This window comes from Melopsittacus undulatus, chromosome 7 (genome assembly GCF_012275295.1).
Source record: "Melopsittacus undulatus isolate bMelUnd1 chromosome 7, bMelUnd1.mat.Z, whole genome shotgun sequence".
NCBI classification, from domain to species: Eukaryota; Metazoa; Chordata; class Aves; order Psittaciformes; family Psittaculidae; genus Melopsittacus; species Melopsittacus undulatus.
Genome location: NC_047533.1, coordinates 33,636,877 through 33,661,833, shown reverse-complemented (window position 1 = coordinate 33,661,833; position 24,957 = coordinate 33,636,877). Strand labels below are relative to the sequence as shown.

At 39.6% G+C, this 24,957-nt stretch overlaps 1 protein-coding gene across 1 annotated transcript in view; it reads left to right on the top strand.

The window, feature by feature from the left end:
- Window positions 1–24,957, top strand: part of SNX25 (sorting nexin 25) — a 78,925-nt gene that overhangs the window by 21,593 nt on the left and 32,375 nt on the right. The window contains exons 3-6 of the mRNA XM_031048946.2: window positions 971–1,187; window positions 13,864–14,036; window positions 14,827–15,013; window positions 18,998–19,068. Coding sequence (XP_030904806.2) covers window positions 971–1,187; window positions 13,864–14,036; window positions 14,827–15,013; window positions 18,998–19,068 — 648 coding nt within the window. The remainder of the gene's footprint in view (window positions 1–970; window positions 1,188–13,863; window positions 14,037–14,826; window positions 15,014–18,997; window positions 19,069–24,957) is intronic.

Here is a 24,957-nt window from a genome sequence, read left to right as displayed (position 1 = left end):
TTAAGTGGAAAGTAAAAAGTAGTGGAGTCACATGATTACTTTGCACCTTAGGCTTACATTGACAAATTAGATGTACTTTTGATATTAAAAGTCTGAAATCAGGGTGTTTGGTAAAGAAGCTGTTCAGATTATCAGGCACAAATTATTTTTCCCCCTTCTTATTCAGTTACCCTTTGGTAGATGCAAATTTGCTCCTTGTTCTTTCCCTGTGTTGTTGTAACTGCTAAACATGGCTCATACATGCTCACTGAACATGTCCTACTTCCTCCTAGACATCCAGGGACTGATATCCAAGTAAAATTGGTGTCACACAAAAGCTGTCAAAAAGAAAAGTCAGAATGGTAGAAGATGGTGTTGCCATGGGACTTGCTGTTACAGTAACCTTGGTTGTTGCTTGTTGCTTGTAGATATGGTTTGGAATACCTTGTCAATTTTGAAGTTCATGCTGTCTCGCTAATCTACTTGTTCTCTCTTATCTCTAGCTCTTCTGATCCTATAATGTACTTTCTTCAGTGTTCTGTACTGTATATGTCTTTTGAAATCTAAAAATCTTTCCACCTCCCCTTCTAACTATGACTTTGGATTGAGGACTGTTGAATTCATATGTAAAGAAGGCTGGTTTCAGTCTGCAACATCCTATACACATATTATATGATAGTTCATATAACCAAATCCACTTCTGAGAGACAGGTATTAGTTTGAGGTTTGGCTGTAGCAAGTAACCTGACTGAGCAAATCCACTTACAGGCTTTGCTTTGCAAAGTGACCTTCAGTAACCTGTTAGGTGCAGGTTTCTGTAACTTTGCCAACCTTACTTTCTTTGGCAAGAATATAAAATTCAAAGAAGACGATGTGAAACCTATTACCCATCTAAGCTTTGAGGGGAAATGTGAAGGAGTATGTTTTTCCTGTCTTGGTGTGTCTTCCCATTTTGCAATTTTTGCTATTTATTGTTTTGTTTTCCTTTCAGTGTTTGACTACAGCTATAGAGATTACATCCTGTCCTGGTATGGGCAACTCAGCAGAGATGAAGGGCAGCTGTACCAGCTGCTATCTGAAGACTTCTGGGAGATTGCCAAACAGCTGCGACAGAGGCTGAGTCACGTTGATGTAGTTAAAGTTGTCTGCAATGATGTAGTGAAAGCTTTACTCTCACACTTCTGTGATCTTAAAGGAGCCAACGCCAGGTAAAAACAAAACTGCATTGCACTGGCATTTTCTGCTTGTCGCTATGCTTTCAGATGTATTACATCAAAGTAATGAAAAGTGTAATGCTTTTGTAGGCAACTGACAAAGGAAACAGTTCAAGCTTATTACCAGTTTTAGAGATCAAGCAGGCTTCAGGGCATCTGTAAGACCTCTGGAAGGAAATGCTTTTCCTTCTTTTTCTCGGAGTTCAGATTTACCTCTGTTTCCATTTCATCCTTGAATCCTTTGCTCACAGCAGGAGGTGGGCTGTGCGTGAGCAGTTCCTGCAAGTAGTGTGAACCTGCAAGGGAAAGCAGAGGCGCTGTCAGAGCAGTCAACAGACAAGAAGGTAGTTATTTGCACCTTTCCCAAAATAGCACCAAGGTTAAATCAATTCAGTTTCCTATTTCTTCTAGCCCCAGGAGGCAAAGCTTTGTGGTTTCTGTAAGTGGCCTGTCCTGCAGTAACAAGATTTTTCTACTGGAAAAATTTGTTGGATGGATTTTCTCTCTCTGTTCAGCTTTTCTTGCTAATTACTTGAATTTCCTCTTTGGCAAGGCTGTCTTTGTCTGCTTAAAAAGGTCAGCTGTCCACTAAATACTAGAGTTGCACTCAAATTCTAATTGCAAATGGGAACTCTTAGCCTATGCAATTCCCACATCTGAATGAACAGTTTGTGTAATTGTGCATGGAATTTGGGCTTATGTCTACACTTACCTGCATTTTAGTTATCCTAATTGAAACACGCTCTGGTCATTCAGATTTAGACTATACATCTTATGTTATGAAGTTGTTCTGCCTGCAGTTAGATATACATATTTTTAACACTTTCAGAGAAAAAAGATCAACTGTTTTCTGTCAGTGACCAGTCTGTGTATTGCCATTCACACTTATTTCACTTCTGGAGCAGAAGATAATGTTAATGTATTTCTGGGAGATACTAGCTTTATGTAAGTTAATGTGTAGGAAATAAAGACAAAAAATAAAGGGTGGCTACAGACAAGCAAAGAAGAAAATAAGGTGTATGCATATTGCAGTATATCGTGGATTGGATTCCAGATAATTACTTTCTTTCAGCTCTGGAATGTGGTAGAAATCTCTTGGTCAGGTAAACCTGCTGTGTGTTCTCCTGTTTTTTAAACATTATGCTTGCACTTGCCCTTCATTGTAGTAAAGCACCTGCTTTTGGAAAAGGTTTGATTTGAACAGTTGAAAGATGAGGATGCTTGGTGGGGTGTTATTGTTTGTTTTTTTTAAATGAAAATGTTTTCCTGCTTGAAGCTGGGAACATAGGATCTACAATTGCAGAATTATTAATATTAAGGCTGATTCTTGATGAGGTTTCTTAATTACTGAGAATTATGACCATTTCATGTAGTTCATTGTTGGATTGTTATTTCCAGTATATAGACCTAAAATAAATTCTCTTGGCTATATTCCAGTTAGCTTTTTCTCTTTGGAATGGTAAATGTACCTTAGTGCTGGATAAGGCAGGCTGCATTAGTATGGTAATGAAAAAAAATCCTATCAAGAATCAACAGGATCATGGGTTAAAAACCCCACAGCTGCAACTGCACATTTTGTATAGATTGAAGCTGGACCCATTGACTGGTTTACATGCACTGCATGTTCATGCTAGCTTGGTCAAAAAGTTAAGGGAGCTTTATGGAAATTGCCTAAAGAGGAGGCTTACATGCCATGGCTGTACTATGGCAAAGTCAGCAGAAATGTGTTATTGTGCTTGTATGCTGCAGATTGAATTAATACTGCTGGGTGATCATAGCATGCATGTAATAAGCCTGGAGGCACAGCTGAAGACTCTGATACTGTTTTCTCTTTAAAGAATTTATGATTTTAAGAATAATTTGAATTTTATACTGAGTTACCTGATGCTATGAAGTTCGTTGTGCTATAACCTCCTGACATTTTAAGCTATAGACTGAGAACGACGAAGTATGTCACTTCTAGCTTGGAATATTGAGTTTCTTGGAAAGTCTTCAATTAATATCCCTATTTCTCTCCTTGTTTTAGCTGGGGTAATTTTCTTCCTACTAGCTGGTATAGTGCTGTTGTGCTGTTTTGGATTTAGGATGAGAATAATGTTGATAACACTGGTATGTTGATATGTTAGTTGTTGCTAAGCAGTGCTTACACAGCATCCAGGCCTTTTCAGTTTCTCATACCATCCCATCAGCGAGGAGGCTGGGGGTGCACAAGAAGTTGTGAGGGGACACAGCTGGGACAGCTGACCCCAGCTGACCTAAGAGATACTCCCTATGGTGTCATGCCCAATATGTAAGCTGTGGGGAAAGTTGGTTTCTTGTGGGCTGCTGCTCGGGAGCTGTCTGGGTATTGGTTGGTGGGTTGTGATCACCTGCATTGTGCGTCACTTGTTTTGTGTATTCTAATTCTTCTGTTGTTGTTCCCTCTCACTTCCTTTTCTGTCCTATTAATCTGTTTATCTCAACCCATGAGTTTCACTTTTATCTACCCTATCTCACTGGTGCTGGGGAGTGAGCAAGTGGCTATGTGGTATTTACCTGCCTGCTGGGTTAAACATCCAACTGGCATGCTTCAAACACAGAACATTCTGCTTCATAAGGTAGGGAGCATAGAAACTTTCTTGATCTACCTCTGCTTTCTGTCAGTATTTCACATATGGTAGTAAGTTTAAATTGCCATACATATGTTTCTCTCTGTGTCCCTAAACATGAATCCAGTTAGTTTTGGATGGTAAATATAGTGCAACAGAGACTGTAATTATCTTTCCTGTTGTGATGCCTGTTGGAGCACCACATCTTGTTTCCGCTGTTGAGGTTATACTGCGGTGTGACAGCAAGGGGCATTTTGTCTGTTATCTGGTGGCTTACAATTTTAAATACTCCTCATACCATCTCTGGAGGCGTTTGCCACCTGAGCCACTTTGTCTCAGTTTTCCTGTATGAAAACAGATAAATCCACTAAAGTACTGGAAAGAAACTGTCTGTGCCCAGGAGGAGAGATATGCATGTTTCTTCAGTGTGAAGTTCATGTGTTTTGTCACTGGGTGCACATCAGCCACAGAAATCCCTTTGCTGTTCTGCTTTCACTGACTAGGTCCAACCTGTGATATTTGATGGATAGGTCAGGATGTTGGAGGAGGTGAAAATGGGCCACAGCCTTTCAGAATGAGAAAGGGTGCTGCAGTCTTTCCCTTTGCTCCTGCTTCCCACCTGGCTTTTCTGAATTGTCACAAGGCTCTGCTTAGTAATAAACAGCTCAAGGCAGGTGGCCAGCAAAGGCCAACAGATGAGGAAGAGCGCTTCCCTGTGTGAGGGGGAGCATGATAAGATGAAAGGCCTCTTCCACTCTAGCCAGTAACAGGCAGGGAATCTGGAGGGAGAAGCTGGGCAGCATTAGGTCTGTTTCCCTGCCAGACACTTCTACAGAGTGAAATAAGGGCCAGAACTGTCTGGGGTGACAGAGGGCTGTAGGCAAGGCAACTCCTAGTTTCTTCATCTTGCATGTATCGCTGGGGTGTACCTTGAGGTCTAGTTTGGGCTCCAAAAGATCATGTCACTTTTCAGTTACAAAATTTGTAGGAATACAGAATATTTTAGGTAGGGAACAGTTTCATTCCTGGTATTAGGTACCAGGTGAGGTACTAGAATGGGTTGCCCAGAGAGGTTGTGAATGCTCCATCCCTGGCAGTGTTCAAGGCCAGGTTGGATGAAGCCTTGGGTGATACGGTTTAGCGTGAGGTGTCCCTGCCCATGGCAGGGGGGTTGGAACTGGATGATCTTAAGGTCCTTTCCAACCCTAACTATTCTATGATTCTATGATTATCTCAGCATAGAAATGAAATACGATATTTCCCCATGTCCACTGTTAGCTAGTTTATGAGTTTGAGATAGAGAAGGAAAAACAGTCTTGGATTTATTGGTACAAGCCAATGCTCTTTTCCCCTACATTGTACAGAATCAGGAGTGCATTTGTAACAGGATTAGCTAAGTGCATCCTGCATGGTAGAGAGGGTGGTATTTGGCCATCCTTGTTTCATAGCAGCTTTTATGCCTTTATTCCTTAATATCTCATTCAGGTGTCTTTCTCTGGCTCCTTTAAGAGTAATATAAGCAAGCTGAATACTGCAATGCCATTTGATGTGACCAAAGATGGACTGCAAGTTGAGTAAGGTTATATATAATGCTGGAAATTTTGGTTTGTGGGTGCAGTGTTGTTTGTGGTGGCACTGTACTTTCCAGGGGCTAGAATTACGTGATGTCAGGAATGTAGATTTGCTGTGGTAATATGATAGGTTTGTTGAAAGCAAGGGGCAGCTATTGCTCTTGAATGAAATACAGTCGGTATCAGAAGGACTTTGCAAAATGAAAACAAATAGTAAGCATCTTTGTGTGAAGCTGTCGTCATGAAAGGAAGTAGTAGTTCCCTTGTGCTTACTGTGGGCTAAGAATAACCTCATCAGAACTATTAACATTTGATAAATAACACCTTGTGCTGGTGATCTCTAAACTGTAGTATAGGCAAAATGAGATTTGCCTGCATGAGGTAAACACGCAAATGGGATTTGAAGATAGTTAATCGTTGGTTGCCTCTTCTTGAACCTCTTGACAAGCAGCAGTGCTTTTTGCACAAATCTTTGTGGGAAGAGGTCACAGTGACACTTTATTTATTTACTTATTTATTTTTCCTTCCCCCTTCTGCATCTTTTGATTGTGAGCATTCTCTGTTTGTCTTTAACCTACAGCTGGGGCACCTTGATCCCAAAGGGAGAGGAAAAACTGGTTTCTGCCAATGTGGATATATGGTATTGCAGGCTGCTTCTGGCAAGTTGACTGCTACATGGTCTGATGGGATGATGGGAAGTGGTTTTGTGTGTGTGTGTGTGTGCAATGTGCCTGGAGTTGCAGCCTAAATCATGATGTAGCTAAATGGATGCTTGGGGGCTTCAGGCTACTCCAGTGCTGATTGAGAACCCATATTTAAGGGCTCAGAGCTCTTGGAAAGCGTGAGGTAGGGAAGTGCTGTGGGAAACTTGCTGTTTGATTGATCAGCATAACATGCATTTGGGGATTTAAGTTTGTATTGTACATGTTTTGATAATAATTGTTTTCTATAAATTACTGTCAGCGTGAGGAGAGGAAGCAACTCAGTTCTTCATTTTCTTGGCCAATGTGAATACCTTTGCATATACAAGATATACCTGTTGTATTTTTTTGTTATTACAATATGTAATGTGATGAGCTAGTAATATTAAAAGGTGCTGCCACTACAAACTGATCAAGAGCAGATTAATGCAAAGGGAGTTGAGTTTTAACTTGGTTAATCCTATAGATGCATCCAAGTTGTCAGGATAGCTACTGAACACTTCCCTCAGTTCTTGTTTTTCTTGTATAATTCCATGTGCCACCCACAAGCCAGGAACACTAAGAACTGCTTATCACACTCAGCCTCTGGAAAGGAGTATCGAGAGGATTAGCATGAAATGTAGAGGTTTGATGCAATGGGAACAACTGTATGAAGGCGCTGAGAGGAAAATAGTCATGAAAAAACAAGGTCTGAGCATGTTTTTTAAAGTTAACTTGTGAGTTAACTTTAAAACCCATTGCACCAGCTCTAAAGCTTGCCATTGCTTTCAAGAATCAGTGTGGGAAGTTTGGGGTTCCTCTTCATGATTGAGTATGACTTAGACATCACAATAGGCATTAGGACCTCCTGGTGCTGCTATGGCCATACTGCAACTGGTAAGCCATTAATGCATTCTTTAGGTCTTTGTTTTATCAATATGACATGTTAAATGCTTTTTCCTTAGAGATAATTGTGACATGTATAAGTAATATGGTTATCTTCCCCCTAATGCTAGGTAAAGTGATTTATAATACTTGATGATGTATCTTGATAAAAATGGCAACTGTAGAAATCTTGGTGTTGGCTTTATCCTTATTTTTTGTTGTGCTTTTGGGATTTGGTGTGGTTTGTTTTCAGAGGTGGGCTTGTTTTATTTTTTTTGAGTAGGTACCATTTCAGGTGTATTTATGATGCTGACTTGTGAAGGTCTAAATTTGTTTCTTTTATTTCTTATAAAATTCAAATAGATCAAGCAGTTTTCATCCTGCACTGTCAAGAAGCTTAGCAATCTGAGGGTAGTTACAGGTGAAGAGATGCAAGCTGCATGTGGGTCTGGTAGTTCTCAGAATCAGTTTAATGAAAGTGTGTGGTAAGTGTTGAATGTACCGATGAAAGTAATTCAGAGTGAGTTGCATGTGCACTTCAGCTCACAATTGGACTGATTGAGACTGAAATATAACTGCAAGGCTCTTGAAAGACTTATTAAAGAAATAACAAGGCTGAGGGGAACAGTTTGTGATTTATTTGTTTAAAGAGAAAGGACATTATGTAATTTCTTGTTATTGTTAATGTTTTTTGGAGGGGTGGGTGGGGTTTGTTTTTTTTAATATCATTTGTTTATTTATTTGTTTCCTATTTTCAGAACAGATTTAGCTTGTTTTGTCATCATTAAGTTCCTGCTCATGCATGTCTCTTGTTTAAGGCCAGGTTGGACCAAGTCTTGGGCAACATTGTCTAGTGTAAGGTGTCTCTGCCCATTGCAGGGGGCTTGGAACTAGATGATCTTAAGGTTCTTTCCAACTCTAACTATTCTATGATTCTGTGATTCTGTGGCTCCTAATCAGTGTACTTATTTTGAGGGTTTGCCCTTGACCCAGTGATACTACCAATGCCAAACCTGTAAAGTCCCAAGTTGCATGGGCATTGTAAATGATAACTTTAGGGTTTGCCTTTATTTTTTTTCACCCCTTTTAGGATTAATTTTTAAGCTCTTTGATGCCATCATGAGGGTTGGAGACTATGTAAAAATAAAGATGTTGGGTTGCATCAGGAGCATAAACACAACCAGAAATACCAAGAATATTTTAGCTGCAACAAGTCTTTAACAATCCAGGGAGTTACTAGATAGTCCTAATTAAGACTGTGGGTATTAGAGTAGATTTTAAATAAAAAGAGGTATTTCCTTGAGGTCCTTCTGTATTGGGAAATCTGGAAGCCCAGTTGTAGATGATAGTTCAGTATTACAGAACTGCGATCTGTCCTGAATTCCTGGGAAACGACGGATTGTCATTAAAAGGTATAGTTGCTGGCTTAGAGTTGTGTAATTATTGCATGGGAAGGAAATTATGATATTTCTATGAAGTGCTGGATGAACTCAAAATTTGCAGCAGTAAAGGGTAAAATCTGAATACTGAAGGTGTTCAGTGGGATACACGGTCAGTAGCTGCATGAAGCAATCTCGGAGCAAGGGATAGTTACAGTAGGTGTCAGTTTGGTCCTAAAGGAAAGCACTGCTTGGAATATGGTACAAGGGGATTCGCTTTGGTAGGTCCTGCCTATGGATCTATATTCACAAGCTGCTGACTGATCTTTGACTCTTCTAAGGGGGCAGTTGAAGAAAATCCCTTTGCTTTCTTATGCTATTTCATAGCATTGGGTAGTGTTAAAAATTCAGAGCAGGCTTAAAGATTTTATAAAATGAAAACTACAGAAAAGACATTTACACAGGGTTAAGGCTGGCTTTGTAACTCTCAAGAGTGGACTATGATCTGTAAGCATGCTGTGTAAAGCATGAGTTCTGTCCAGTAGCAGTTTTAAATCACTGAATTTACCTGCATCTTGACAGACCAATATGTGTCACTATTACTTCAGTCTTTTTTGTTCAAGAAGAAACAAATGAATTAAGTTGCTACTTACCATTATTTTTCTATTGCCTGAAGCAGATTAAGTGAGCCTGGTTTACAAAGCTTTTATCATGCCTGTTTTGGAACTGTTTGCTAGAGTGCCACGTTTGTATTAGTTCACTGCACACAGTTCTCAGAATTTATGGATAATTGGATGGGCTTTCAAAGCTCTCTCTAAAAATATCTGCACACAGTTTTATTTAAGAGTTTTCTGTGATTACTTGGTGACCTTTTGTTTGGAAAAATCTGACCACACAAACCTAATAACACATGTTCAGAACTGGACAGGGAGAGAAATAATGCCTGTGTTACTATTTGTGTTATTTAATAGTGCTTAAGATGTAGCAACACTCAGCTTTGTATACGTATGTGCACCCTGAGGTGAAGTTTCTCATTTCCTGTTGGTCTCTGCAAAATGAGCAGTACCATTCCTTACTCTTGTCTCGTTCCCACAGAGCTGAAGATCTGGGGTTTATATCAACCTTTGAGAATATGCTTGATCAAGACATCTTAGCTCCTGCTCTGGGAGATTAAACAGACATGGTTCGGTAGCTGAGCATTGGTTTTAATACTTATGTGATTTCTCAGTGCTTCTTTTTTTAATGGGTATCAGTGAAGAATAAGCCTGAGTTGCAAGGGATTCTGTTTTCTGCGCAGACCTTTCGTTGACACCTTTTCCCTGCAAGCTGATCTGGGGCTATATTGAGGCAAATAGAAGTGTAATACTTCATGTATAAATGCAAAGGGGAATATAAGCCTGGATGTCTTGTCTGTTTTACTCACATATTGATTTATTTTGTAGCTGTTAAGCCTCTCTCCAGGCTTGCTCTCCTGCTTTCAGTTTCCCATTTCTTTTGCCTAAACAGCAATGAAAACTCCAGGACTTATTGACCCAGCAGTTCAGCTTTATGCAAGGCTTGTTTAGAGTTGAATTTCCTGAACACTTTGTTTCTCTATTCTTTTCATAAAAATCTGGTGATGTTCTGTGCCTTCCCTTTTGCTTTGTAGATCACATTTTAGAAAGTTTAGCTAGGAAAACAATTGAAAGAGCTCATCTTCTAGAGAGTCTTGTCATCTTAGGTAGTGGACGTAACTCCAGAAGAAGTTGAAGCTCTGCTTAAATGGCCTGTCAACTGGAGAGTATGAAGCTCTGCTCCCGCTTTTCGTTCCTGTAGGCAGGACCACTTCAGGCAAATTAGAATCAAATATTTGCCTTTCTACTTGTTTATTTTGTTCTAATTTCCATTTGTATTCTGTTGGCTGTGCATCGGAAAAGTGCTGCATAGGCCCAAGTCCTCCAGGCTGTGTGTATTGCCTGTTGACGGGGAACAAATATCTACAATAGGGAGACAAAAATTATGAGAAATTTCTTATCTTGCATGGATGATAGCATAGATGCAATTAATGCTTCAGGGTGTTTGTAGTTCCAAACAGACTGGTGTTCCTCAGGAGACTTTTAGAGAGATACTGAAGGCAAGGGCAACTAATTTCAGTTTAGTGAAGTTTGGTGTGCATTCTAGCTGTTCTGTGCTTTACACATGTTATGGAAGTATACCTTGCTCTAATCACTATGTAGGTTGTCTTACAAATAAGGTAAGAGTGTCCAAAAAAGATGGGGTTTTGTGTTTGTGGCCAAAAAAGCAATCACCACTCTGCTCTTTGTTCTGACATTAGTGTTAATACATAGGAGTCAGTTGTTAGGAGAGGTTAGTTTGTGGCTAGCTAGCAGATGTTCAGTGTAAGTCATCCCGCTGCTAGCATTTTGTGTATGCTTCTGGCTGTGTTTCTAAGTGACTGACTTAGGGTAGACCAACCTGTCCAGAAAAGGAAGGCTTTATTTCCCTACTAAGAAGTGACTGTGTGTAAATGACCTAGACTTTCTGTCTGCCTGGGACCTGTGTGGTTTTGGATAAATAATGAATGCCTTTAGGGAGAGCATGTGATGGGGAATGTTTGACGCAGGTGTGGAGAAGGCTGTAGAATAATGTCTGGAGTATGCAAGAGGATTGGAAATGCACTGAGGAAAATAACAAGGTCTTCAGCTGCCAGAGAGAAAAAATCTAACAGAACAAGATAAATAGCTTTTATACCTCAGTCACCACCTGTGCTGGTCAATTATGAAGACTACGCATCATCTTCATAAGTCACTGCTCCTCAGAACATCAAAGCTGTTCCAAGGGACTTGTTTTGAAATTTGTCTTACGTGTAGCAGTTGAAGCATCCTCCATGATGCACATTTGCAAACAGCATTTGGGACTGAAAGAGAAGCTTCTGTCAAGTGGAAACCAAATGTCATTTTTACATTCCTGTTCTGAAAATTAATTAAAAAACTAATTTGGGTCACCTTGAGACAAATTACCTGTATTGTTAGAACAGAATTAGAGCTATTAGCAGAGTATTGTTACCCTCCTGGACTGAGGGGTAAAAATCATTTGTCACACAATGCTGCCTGTCACTGGCAGCAGTATAGTGGGGTCTAACTGAAAACTTTTGGTTTGACTGTGTACATTCTGGGACACCTTTTCACATACAGAGGCAGCGAGATTTGAGTGGCTCTGTGAGTAAGTCAGTTAACTCTCTAAAGCAGCACAGCAGCCTTCAATTCTGGGAAGGAAGCAGATGGGAGGAGGCATGGGTATGAGATGTGACAGATCTGAGCCTTTGTAGCACCTGAAAGCCTTCTACTGAATATCAGTCCTGGCTGCCTTTAGAAATTGGGATGGTACCTCTCAGGTGATGCTGTCTCCCTGTAACCACTGGCATGGTCACCTTGCTGTTATAAATCAGGCATATGGCCATGAAAGAACTCGTAAGGCACCTTATTTCTGCTTCTACAGCTGTTTGTGAATAAAGAACAGGTACTGCCATGACCTGCACTAAATGTTCCCTTGGCACATCCAGTCAAACATGTTCTGAGAAGTCCAGAAAACCACTGGCACCTGTGAGGAGATGAACTGATCAATACTGGGCAGGGTTGCTTTCAGAGCTGTGATCAGAAAAGCTGTTTGTAGGGAGTCTGCAAAGCAACACAAACACAGGCTCTGCTGTCGTGGGATTGCTCATCCACCAGCACATTGCTGTGCATGTTCAGTGGTGCACGGTGCCCACCTGGTGCTTCATGCTGCAGCAGAAGCACAACCACCCCTTCACTGTTATCTCTGAAAGACCATGCCTTGCCATCTTCCCATAACATACCTAGTATGATTGCCAGGGGCAGGGAGGACCTATTCACTTGTTCGGTGTCAGGAGAAGGAGTATATTAGTATGATATGTTACTATTTAATATAGCACACTTATACCTGTCCTAACTCCAGGCCTGATTTAATTCCCTTAAGTTAGCAACATTATTCTTTCACTAAATATGAAGTGAAACCAGACAGAAATTTGGATTTCCTCCATCTGTTAGTATCCAGCTTTCACAATTCTTATAGTTCCTGAGTGGGTGATAGTGAATGTGGGTTAAACTGCTACAGTGCCTTCCCCAGCAGGCTCAGCATGATTCTGGATGAGAGTATTCTGCTCCTTCATGATGCTGAACCAGATTTAGCCACAGGCAAGAATCTGACTCTATCAAAAGCAGGCAAGATGGACCCTGACTCTGCAGCATTTAGTGTGATGGAAGAAAACTGTGGCTTTTTTCCCTAGTTGATTATTTAGTGGTGGTGGTGGTGTTTGGTGTATTTTGTTTGTTTTTTTTTTCTTGATCAATTTTTAATCTCTGGTGATTTATTAGTATGAAGCATGACCACATGCTGTCTTGGGCTTGCTGATCAGAAGACTTGGCTTGAGGCAAGTGCTCTTGTTTCTTCTCTGAATGGCTCTGTGATCTCCACATGCCCGGGATGCTCAGATCCAAGCCAGGGTTGTCACTTGTTCTGGCCAAGAGCTGATGACCAAATCTGTGATTTGGCCAAGGGGTGACTTGTATGGGACTTGGAAGAGGGAGGTTCAGACCTATCAGACTGAGCACAGCCTGAAGCCCAGGGTCTCTCATGTGCTCTGGGGTGAGTTGCTGCCCACAGGGGTATTGCCCCAAGGGTAGGGTTGCACACACACACTAAGCCCCTGCAGTTTCATGTTTTCCAGTTTCATGCTTTATTGCCTCCTGATACTATAACATTATGGTTGGTTCTCACTTGCTGAACTCCTGAGCGGACTTGTCTGGCCAAGTTTCTTTGGCCTTTGGGAGTCAATTCACCTCTCCCTGTTTGCCATCATGATTCCACCCTCTTTTTCTAAATTGGTGGGTGGGTTTTTATAATCTTTTCCTAAATTGGTTTTCCACTTACAATGTAGATGGCTGATAATACCAGGTCTGTTACTATATAGGTGTCTTGCACAGACCAATTTCATGTAGCCTGCTGGTGGCAAGTTGAAAACTACTGTTCTAGTAGAAGTCGGGTCAAAGAGGCCAATTATGTACTGGGAGATTTATTTGGTAACTTCAGTGTCTTAACGGGTAGGCCTGTTTCTCAAACTAGATCTGATCTCAAATCCTCTGCTTAAATCTTCAGATCTATAATTAGTTTGCTCTACAAGAATGTATTTGCTTATTGAGTTTGTCTTATTGATTGTTCTTGAAAACTGAACAAGTTCAATGATGGAACAATTGCTTTTTATTCAGAGAAACTTCCTTCCTCCCACTTTCTGGGTTCTCTTTGATGCAGTTTTAGCATACTGTATTCCTGTTTTGTCAGGTGAAAACATGGACAGGACAAAGGAATTCAGAAATGAATCTTAACATTGTTATGGAAAATTAGCAAGATTTGAAAAACATACATGGTTTAAAGTGATCTTTTAACTGATGTTACTTACCTGATAATAGATTTTTTGATATTTTATGTATTAGTGACTAACCATGATACAAGTGGTATGTTTTTCCTCTTCTTAATTTCTCACCCCATTTTCCCGTCTCCCCCTCCCCTAGGCAGGAGGATCCACCAAGACCTTTTTTGCTGCACCCATGCTTGAGGAATTCTGATGAAGAAGTAAGATTCCTGCAAAAATGTGCTCAAATTCTGGTGTATTGTCTTCTACCCTCAAAGGATGTCCAGTCTGTCAGCTTGCGCATAGTCCTTGCAGAAATACTTGCAACAAAAGGTAGATCAAAGATCAGAGATGATTAATCATTTGCACCTGTACAATAGTAGTAATTACAGACATGATTGTATGTATAAGTCTTGATGCTCTGCTTTTAAATTCTGAAATGTAATTTCTGTGATAACCAGTAATGATTTTATATTCTCAAAATTAAGCATATACTTGACTTTCCTGGCTTGATGCTGGGCTGTTTAGCACCTTTCAGGATAAAACACAATTTGTCCATTACATTCTTCTAGTCCTTTTATAGAGGAACACTTTTGCAGTCTTCTGTGGCAGTATATTTAGTGATTTTTATGAATTTATATTTTATTCAGATACATAGAATCCATAGACATAAGGATGTGGTTTTTTGATTGAGGATTTTCTATTTTGCTTTTTAATTTAATCAGCTACACTTTAATCTGATAACCATTTTTTGTGACTGAAGTCAAATTCAAAAATTATGAAGTCTCAAATATATTACGTGATTCAGTTTGTTTTTAGTTTTTATTTTTAGTGGCTGTAATGTCGTAGCCTTCAAGGCACACAGCAGAAAGAACAAAAACACTTGGAATTTTCCAGAGACCTCAGTTTTGTCAATGTACATCTATTTGTGTAACAGAATAAGCAAACACTTTTGTCAAGAAGGTGCATGCAATCTCAAATGTACTGTGTAGTCCAGAAGAGTGGTTTTGGGTTTTTATCAACTTGCATATTTATTTTTGCCTTTTATCTGCAATTTTCTTTTGAAGGACAGCCATTACTCTTCAGCATAAGGATTTTGTTTTCAAATATTTTTCTTCTCCAGTACTGAAACCAGTGGTGGAACTGCTGAGTGATCCAGATTATATTAACCGAATGCTACTTAGCCAGCTGGAGTACAGAGAACAGATGAATGAGCATCAGAAGAAAGGCTACACATATGCTCCTTCTTATGAGGAGTTTATCAAGCTCATTAACAGCAGCTCTGATGTTGAGTTCCTGAAACAACTGAGGTATTTAATGTTTCACTGTAGCTCATTCAAAACTAAGCATGCTTCTTTTCCCAGATTGTAACCGAGATTTGAATGAACTGTGATTTTTCTTTTTAAATTCAATTTTAGGTTTCTTTTTCCTTTGGTGATGGTAAGGATGATGAGCCACGACATTTGCTAAATCTCTATTATAGTCAGCTTTTTAGTTTGGCAGAAAATGAAAATCTGTTTAGTATACTGGAGATGACTGTACTATTGAAAGGCATACCAGACCCTTCTTTACAGATTGGCTGTGTGGAGTTAGATGAAATAATATGTTTAAATTCCGCTAGTGTGAGGTTACCTCCTCATTAACTTTATGAAGTGTAGCTGGCCATGGTGATCTGGTGGTTGTGAACTGTAGTGACCCTATGGACACTGGGCATTCAGAGCAGCTTCCTGTGATTCTGTGACATTAGAAGAGGCGTTTGAATTCCACCACGTTTTACCACTGGATCAGATGTTTTCCTGGACTGTTGCAGAGAGGTGTTTCCCAATTACATCAAAAAAACCCCAAACCACTCAGCTCCTACATATTGTGACTGAGTTTGATGTTCCTGTTTTTTAATAGCACCTGCTTGCTTTCATACTAGTCCCCCCCATCTCATTTCTTTCTCCTTCCATCTTTCATCATAACATGAGATACTGCATGCATTCCAAGCCTGCTTGCCTAAGTACAAGATGTTTATACTTATCTTCATAGCTGAGCTGGTTTTCCCCTGGTTTCAGAGGAGAAGATAATGAGCAAGTGACTGGGAAGCAGGGAGCAGAGGTCCCTGCTGTTGCAGGATCTTTGTGGATGTCCTTGAGTTGATTTTGTTGAGCACACCAAAGCTTTGGGGGACAGTTGAAGCTATTTCCAGCCTTTATCCTAATTTGCTACCACCAACCAGAACTCGTGGTTTTTTTTTCTCTTCCCTGACTCCCTTCAATTGCTGCTGCAGGTCAGTTGTCTCCCTTCCTAAATGGCTGCAACAACATCTGAAAAACACAAGTACATTGATCCGTTTTGGTGCGCTCTGTGTCATCTGTTGTGACCCAGACCTTTTATTAGACTTGGCTTCATCAAGCCAAGGTTTGCTGAGATGGAGCGTGTGGGCTGCATAAATAACATCTTACTTTCTCTTGTTATTTATTCTCTGAGTCTGAAACCACTTGGATTTCTGAGGTAGGAGAATATATTTAGGTGATGGTGAAATGATTCTGTTGCTTGGCTACTTATTGTTCATCTGCTGTAAAATTTGCTCTTTACTCTGGGCCAGTCTGCCTTTCAAGAGAGCAGAAATTAGTCTCTATTAGACTCTGTCTAAAACCTAATTGACATCACATTTATTAGCATAATCACACTAATGGATCTGCTTGCTCAAAAGAAACCTGACTCTTCTGTTGTTGTTCAGGCACATTAATGCTCAATGTGCTCTCTTTGTAGATTATAGGTCACTTTAAATTGTGTTCTATCATACCAGATAGCTGATTTGCTTTATGAAATAATGTGGTTTTGGCTGCACTTTGTTTTTTTCCTTTCTAGCCTGTGGAGTTCCAACTACCATTAGCTTAAAATGGGTTTCTCTGTGCCCAGCAAAATGTTGGTCAGGCTGAGCTGATTGTATTTGAATGGAAAATGTCTGAGAAAAAGGGGTTTTGTTTTTTGTGGGTTTTTTTTTGTTAAAGAGAAATAGCACTTGATCTTGGAGGTGGCATTCTTCTTCCTCTGTGCAGAGCTGGTCTCTGGAAAGGTGGTTAACGAGTGTTCCCCTGTGGGATGAGGGATTCCTTTTCTGTTTGTTTTCCAGCCCTGTGGGAGCACCCAGAGAGAAATGGTCCAACCTGTAGCCAACTCAAAATTTTGTACTATATTTTGCAAAGCTTTCATGATTTACCCATAAAAGTTTACAGATTTATGTCAAGAAAACCAAACAGTGGTCCCTACATGGGGGGAGAGTATGGGGAGGTGGGAAATGGGTGATTTTTGGATGAACAAACTGTGGTATTTCAGATTGTAATTCAAAAGAATGAACCACAGGAACAATGTGTAAAGAAGGAACTAAAAAGGAAGAAACAAGTAAGCCGTTGTGCAGTTACCACTCAGAAATGTGTGATAGACTCCCCTGGAGTGATTGGAGTGGGAAGAATGTTTCCAGTTCTCCTCCTGCAACAAATAAATTGCCAGCATGTTGTCCTTAAACAGTTTCCCATTTAGATGCTGTTCTGGGCACTAATACTATTTATAAAAAATTCTTTTTCTTGGTTTGATTTGGAAATAATTTTTCGGTGCCTGTTCTAAGCCAATGAATGTATGGCATTCATGAACTGAGAGCCTCCTCCTATTACTCCTAATGTTGCCATGGAACATCTTGGTAAAGAACAGATAAAAGTAGTAACAATTTTCTGTATAGGCTTAGCTTTGAGGGAAATTTATCCCAAGGTGCTACAGTTGCTGGGAAACTTGTTGTTTTTTTAAGCATGCCTTCCATGCTGTATCTTTGCAGATTAATTGCTGTGTATTTACAAAAATAAGCATGAAATAGCGTGCTCAGAGGAAGAGGCCATGAGGGCATTGACAGTCCTTTCCCCAGACTCTAGTCTGACCACAGTCAAGAAAGTGTGGACTCCTGGGTGCTCCTTGATGTATGCATGAACCCTTACAGGAGAGAAGCCCCTAAAGGCATCCATCCAGACTGTGTTCATTGAATTTTACTAGGTTTTACTGTGATTAGAACCAGGTATCTTTTTTTCTTAGGGTAAGTAGGAAAAAGTCCCCAACTGGATCAGTGCAAAATTTTGGATGAAGGATGTTTTTTGCTCTTGGCCAGGAAATCAGAAAAGAGTTGGAAGTTCTGTGTGTTGGATCTCCTTGTAAGCAGGTGTACCACCTCTCTGCCTTGCAAATGGCCTTCCCAGAAAGGCTAGTAATAGTACTGGGATTTTCTAAATCTTTTTTCTGTCCTTGCTTAGAAGCATCAACTTCAGAAGAAACATTGTATTGATTTTCTGCATTGGTTTTATGGGTTTTATTTTCAGTATTTAAGTGATGCAGGAGCTACTTACTAATTTTGGAGGTGCTTTCGAATTCAGGGTACATCAATGTCTGCAGTGGTCCTCTAACTTCTGGTCATTCTACCTGTTAATAAAACTTACCCCTGTTGTTTTTGTGGAAATATCCCTTTCATTTTTATAAGGGACATTTAGGGAGCTGATGTTTGTTTTCATAAAAAGTTGGATTTGGTTTTGATGTTGGCTTTTGTTTGGTTGGTTTTGGGTTTGTATTTCCCCTTTCTCCTTTCATACCTTTGCTTTCTGAAAACTTGAATTTGTTTGGAGGGAGAAAAATCCTCAAACCAGAGAAGGGATCATTCTGTGGTTAGCTATGAACATCCTTCAAAGTCACTCTTTATATTTACCTTTGTTGTTGCTTATCATGAAGGGAGACAGAGGTTTATTCCTGTTTTATTAAGTTTCCATAAAAAGTATTGTCCCTACTTCTTTCAAGAAGAAAAAGTTAAACAGTAAAATTTCGCCTTGATTCCCCTCAGATTTAAGTTGCTGTGGATAAATTGGAAGTCTGTCACAAATGTGGAAGAATTTGTGTTTTCTTTCTTGTCATATTTAATGTTAAGAGCATGACTTCATATTGTGTTCACTAGATACTTTTAACTGGCTGTGCAGTGCCAGCAGTTGAGAGAATGGGGGAGTATTATTGTTAGCTGGATGTTTTCCTTTTGTGTCAAGTTAACCTTTTTTTCCTACTCTACTCCACATGCACACTGCTCCTTAGGTTGCAGATATATTGAGAAATGACTGTTTCCAGGTGAGGAGGAGGCAGAAGGCTTTTGTTTTTTATCTGTTGTTAAGTGTGCTGTATGAAGAACACACTGTAAAAGGAAAAAAAATAATGTCCTTTATTTCTTTTTGTTCTTTTCTCTCTCCTCCCTCTTCACCCTTATCCCCTGCTGTTTTTAAAACTAGATATCAGATTGTAGTGGAAATAGTTCAAGCAACCACAATCAGCAATATTCCCCAAGTGAAGAGGCAGAAAGGTAAGATTCTGTTTTGTTAAGTCACATCTGTTGTTTTTATTTTGAAAAGCTTCTTGAACTCCCAACATACATATGCAATCAGTGTGTGTGGGATTCTTCGACAGATTTTAGGAATGCTATGCAGTTAGTATTTCAGTTGTTTCATTTGTCTGATTCTTCCAGAAACTCCCATGGTGTGATTATCCCCCCATTGCATCTTCCTCTAAGCTGATGGATCATGAGAAAATTCATCTCTATGATGCATTTATTTTCAGAACTTGCTGCAACTAGGGTTTTTGGCATTACGACTTTGTATGCTGAGCATCTTCCTTCCTGTTTCTTCCTCATACAGTCCACTCTTCAAAGTCTGTTTGTTCAGCTTTCAAAACACAGAAGGAATGATACATCATAATTGTCAGTCAGATTTATTTTGACTCTTCATTGTATTATGTTTTTGTGTTGCAATAGAGTGCTTTTAATCCTTCTGCAGTTTTTTTGCAGTGCCTGCCTTTTAAATTGCATGTACATCTTACATTTCTATTTATATTTATTATATATACTGCTTTTATGGTTCTCAAAATGTACCAAAACTGTGGTATATCTTCAAGAGATTATATTGATGGCGAAATTGCAGACCAAATTTTTGCTTGGATGTATATACTTACGGTATATCAAAACATAATTAAAAGGCAACAGGCAGTATGAATAAATTTGTTTGTAAACAAACAAATCTTAAGATTTTTATATTTTCATGTATTCTCTACTTGTCAGGTTAAAAAAAATCCATTTGTAGCTCTTTGTATCACAAAGGAAAGTTTTTAAAATGTAATGAAATTCAAGTGTAATGAAAAATGCAGAAACAGAAAATTAAACATGCCATGGGGGGTCAAGTAAAATAATCTTTGCATGACAGTATGAAGATTTTGGGGTCCCTGCTTAAGTTTGTTAAAGTATAAGGTTGTCAGCACTGATATGCCTTCAGTTTACATTCTGCAGTGTAGATGTGCATACCTGTAGGATAAATTGCTTCTGTCAAACCAAGGCAAGGAAAGGTAGGTGCTGGTTTTTGCTCAAATATACATTACAGGAAGAGATATTAATATGTCTCAGATGAAAGTTAATTTAATGGAAAGTCAGTTTCATAAAGTTAATAAAATGAGAACAGGGAAGTTAACTCTGAGTACATTATAAAAAATCAATCTTTCTAAGCCTGTATTTCCATTTATGCTGCCATGGGTCTTTGTTGTGACAAGAATTGATTTAGGGAATATTCTTACACAGTTTGGGTTTCTACAATTAATTTCTGTCTTGCTCTCCGCTGTCTCACTGGAGCTTATCTAGTTAATTATTCACTGGTCCAAACCCTGAACAGAAGATATTTTTCTGAAGCTACAGGTGCCTGGCACTGCAGAATAGACATGAAGATCATTGCTATGTATTCTGTCAAAGTAAATCTGGTTCCACTTATTCTGTGATGAAGTTGGTTCTGCATTTTTATGGGCTCTTGACTTTTACCTGTATTAAAAAAAATCCAACAGAAATTCCACTAGCTTGAACTGAAACTTTGGGTTATGATATTGACTTTTATTATTAGTTTAGTCCTATGGCAACCATGTATGTCATTTAAGAGTTGATTCCCACTGCTGGCTATGTTAGCCAGTGGGGCTATTGTGTCAAACCCTCTTATTTCTTAAATAGCCAATGGTTGATTGCATTGTGCCTGAAGAAAAAGGTGATTTTTTTTCTTGACACATGTGGAACAGTATGTCCAGCAGAGGCATACAATACAATCTCACTATAGTTCACACAATTTAAGGCAGATCTCTAATATGTTTCAGTTATTCTGCTAAGGTTTTCATCTACCAAAATTTTTCAGGCTCATTCTGTGTACAGTAAACTTTAAGGGGGTTAGCAAAACTGTAAAGCATTAAAATCTAGTTCTGAAGGCTTTTTTGTGTCTTTTTTTTTTCCTGAACTAGGTGGAGACATTTTTCCTAATGTGATAACGAATCTAACGTATTCCTGAATTTTAGGAAGAAAAGCTGAAGGAAAACTGCTACCGTCCTTAAAACAAAAGAAAGCCAACAAAAGCCCCAGCCCAGCTCATTGCTGATACAAAGATTGTTGAACTGGTGTGGAACAGATCACCACATAACATCACCTTTTGATGTTTCCCTTTCTGGCTGTGCCTGCAACAGCTGTGTTTCGTAGGGAATAGCTAAATGTAAGCTGTATGCCAAGTGGAAGTGTGTTTGCGCAATCTCATTCTTTCTCTCTTTAATCTGTTCCCCGAGTACCTGCTGCATACCCATAATAATGTGTGAGCATTGGTGTTCAGTGTATACTACAGTTTCCTCTTTCCTGCTAGTAAATGAGCTCTTGCTCCAGCATGGCAGGAGATAGTCTTATTGGTAGCTGTTTCCTCTTTCCTGTGGCAAAGTTGGGTCCTGATTGTTTCTTTAGTGCCTGGGTGTTTAGCTAGAGCAGTGGAACTTTGGGTGACAGTAGTTTGTTGAGCCTGATACTTGCTCTCAGGATATGAGTAGAGCAGCTGTAAAATAATATGTACATGGATATTGTCTGAGCCTCCGTCAGTTCCAGGCATGGGAGCTTCCTGAGGCAGCATTTGCAATAGAAAAAGGTACAGCAACAAGTGTGAGGAGTAATTTAGTGCATTAGGGGTGGCCAGTACTCTGGAGCAGTGGGTACCTAGCTACTCTAAGCAGAGTAAGTGTTGTGCAGGTACGTGACTAGCACTAAATATGCCTGAGCAGGATTGTGTACCTTTGCTCTTTGTTGCAGAGACACAATTAAGTCTCTAAAACTGACGAAAAAAGATTTATAAAAAGATTGGGTGTCTATTATTAAAGGATGAGTAGCCCGAGGACCAGGTTTCAGGCTGATGGCTTCTCATATGGGCTACATTTGCCTGACTTCTTTTACTGTTTTGTCTGGTGATAATGAAGTATACATTTAATGTTGCTGCCCAAAGGGATTGGAGAGGAAGGCTTGTCCCTCAGCAAGGACAAGGTTCTTTACGTTTAATTTAACTAGTGTTGGTGCCACCTATTGGCAAAACATTTAGTCATTAGGGCCTTTTAATAAAAGCAAAAAGTACCTTAAAGTGCTTCCAAACATCATGTATTAACTCCTCAGTAGTAAAAAATGGCATATTATAGGGTCTTTTTTCTTTTCAGATTTCTGTCATTTGAATCTTCTGGCATGTGAGCGTAGGAGAGCAAACGAAAATGTACAAAAGCATCTGATTCATGTTAAGCAGTAAGTTTTTGCATTTGACTCCCCGAGAAAGTCAAATGTCTTAAAAGGCTGAGACACAAAATAATTTGAGAGGTTTACAGAATGATGCCTGTTGGGGGTGGATGATGCAGTTTCCATAACCAAGAGAATTGCTTTTGGCCATTGCCAAAGGTGAATAAGAAGCCTAATGTAGCATTACTTTTTGAAGAGGCGCTGATGGGTTTATTTTGGAGTGGTGCAGCCCACTCTAAATAGAAGCTGTTATCTTGCATGCTGGCATTCCACTACTTCCCTCATTTGCACTCACACAAAAGCACTGAATCTGATGTGTAGGTGTATCTGCATTACTTCTCCAAACTGTGTCCTTATACATGTCCTCTTCCAAAACGGTCAGTCAGGGTCACTCCTGCAGTGAGTGTAGGCATGGTTGTAGTAGTGGGTTGTTTTGGTTGTTTTTTTTTAATTTGTTTGGTTGGTTGGTTTTTCCTTATATTTGTTTTTTCTTCCTATGATAGTTTTAGATGGTCTTCCTCATAGTCACATGTGCTCTGATTGGAAGAAACACGTCTTTCTACATCTTTAACTGTAAAAGTCTCCCATCATCTTGCCCTTTGATAAGTGGTCATTCCGTGAAAGTACTGAGCCAAATTTGAGCTAACTCTCAGGTATTTTACGGTGGTGGTGGTGGTTGTTTTTTTCTTAGTTAAAAATGAAGGACTAGAAATGCTTATCTGAAAGTGTTCACTGCATTTTGGTTTAACTCAAGCAGTTTGTCAGGACAAATACACAGATCAGGCATTGTAGCATGAGTGAGAAAGGATCTGAGTTTCTAGAAGCAAGCATAGATCTTAATTTTTCTAAAGAAAAAGCTTAAAATCATGAAATAGCAACAAAGGAAGCTGATACAATAACTTGATATTTGCTTTAATGTGAATAAGAAACACTTCAAATGCATTAGTTCTAATTTTAACAGATGTATTTCTGCTTCTTCTCTTGCTGATGTCATATTACAGGATCCTACAAGTATTTGGCAAGGATTTGAAATTTTGCTGGTTGTTTTTTAAAACAAAAGCCCATGAAGGCATGTACCTCATCTTACCCTAACCCTAGGGCAACAGACAGCAAATTTGTCAGCAGATTTTCCCCTGTCCCAGACACTGTGAAGGGATTTGTTTGATTTGCCTTCTCGTTTTCTGTGCCCTCTGTCTTATACATGACATCACAGCATGACCAGAAGCCATGCTTGGATGATGGGGTGGAATTGTTTTTCAGACACTGTGTTGTAATCGACCCCAGACCACCCCTGTTGAGAAAACTGCTCCTTTTCAAGCAGGGATTGCGAGACAGATCAGATAAGCAGCCATTTCTGTACAGAGAGATCTGCTGTGTTGCAGTAGATTTCTCCTGCTGAGTGTTCCCACTGTGCGTGTAGGTACCCACTTTTATAAGCGAAGCTGACAGCTGGTACAGAAACAGAACTGTCTGTGGGCAGGCTTCTTAGGTGCTGTGGTTCCGAAAGAGGCTTGAATGTGTTTGGCTTTAAAAAGGGACTTTTCTTTTAGAAACTGGGAGTCCAAGCTACCTTGGGTGTGTAGGTTGTGATGTGTGGGTTTTGTCAAGATGGTAATTTAGAGTGAAGTGAGATGGGTACTTCTGCATTCCAGCTTGTTACAGATGCCATTTAACTTAATTATGACAAAACTGTAGTATGATTCCTTCCCCCACCCCCATCCTCCACACAGGGATAAACATGCATACACAATTATTTTCGCATAGCTTTTTGGCAAAGCTTAAAGAGCTGATATTATGCATGTCGTGCTCAAGCAGTAAGTGTGGAGGGAATGCGTGTGGATGAAGGTGAAACAGTGGCTCTGATCATGGTGGACTTGTTTGTTTTGATTTGTGATTTTTCAGATCAGTTTGGTAGAGGAAACTTATGTTTGCTCTTGTGTGCAAAAATACCCTTTGTGCGTGCTAGTGATGGTAATGTATCTTGTTCACAGTGATTTGGAGAGATGCTCATTGGTGAAAGAGGGCGGGGAGAGGCTGACTGGTCAGATAGAAGTGACCAAGGATGAATGCAGGCACCTACAGACAAAGACAACTACATGTGGTGGATGTTATTTTATTGTATAGTACGTACTTACTCCCATGCTTAAATTTACCTTACCGCTATTTTGCTTTTGTTTTGCTTAGCTGTGGCTGTGATATGGGAAGCTGCATTGCACTATTGCTAATGATCTGTGCCTAAATTCTCCATGATCTTCCTTTAAATTCCTTCCACCAGATATGTTGCCTGAAGTGTTTGGGCATTAACAGTTTTTTCACTCTTGTCTGACCATGCTAGAGCTGGTTTCCCTTTGCTTATACCATGGGCAGAAGAACCGTGTGTGCTGTTCCTCTCAAAGTCTGGCCTGCTCTTGCAGAATTGAACAGATACTTTTCCAGGCCTACATAGGTTTTGACAATGTGTAATTCAAAGTTTCTGCAAGTTCAGAGAAGTTTGTAATGGTTGGTAAGTTATATATATATGGAAGGTTACAGTTACTGTTCGCATGAAAATGTTAAATTGGTATTTGTTATTTAGTGCTTCAGCACAGCATTAAGTAGGTGCTGCATGTTCTTAGCTTGGATAAAAGAATGTAAAATGTC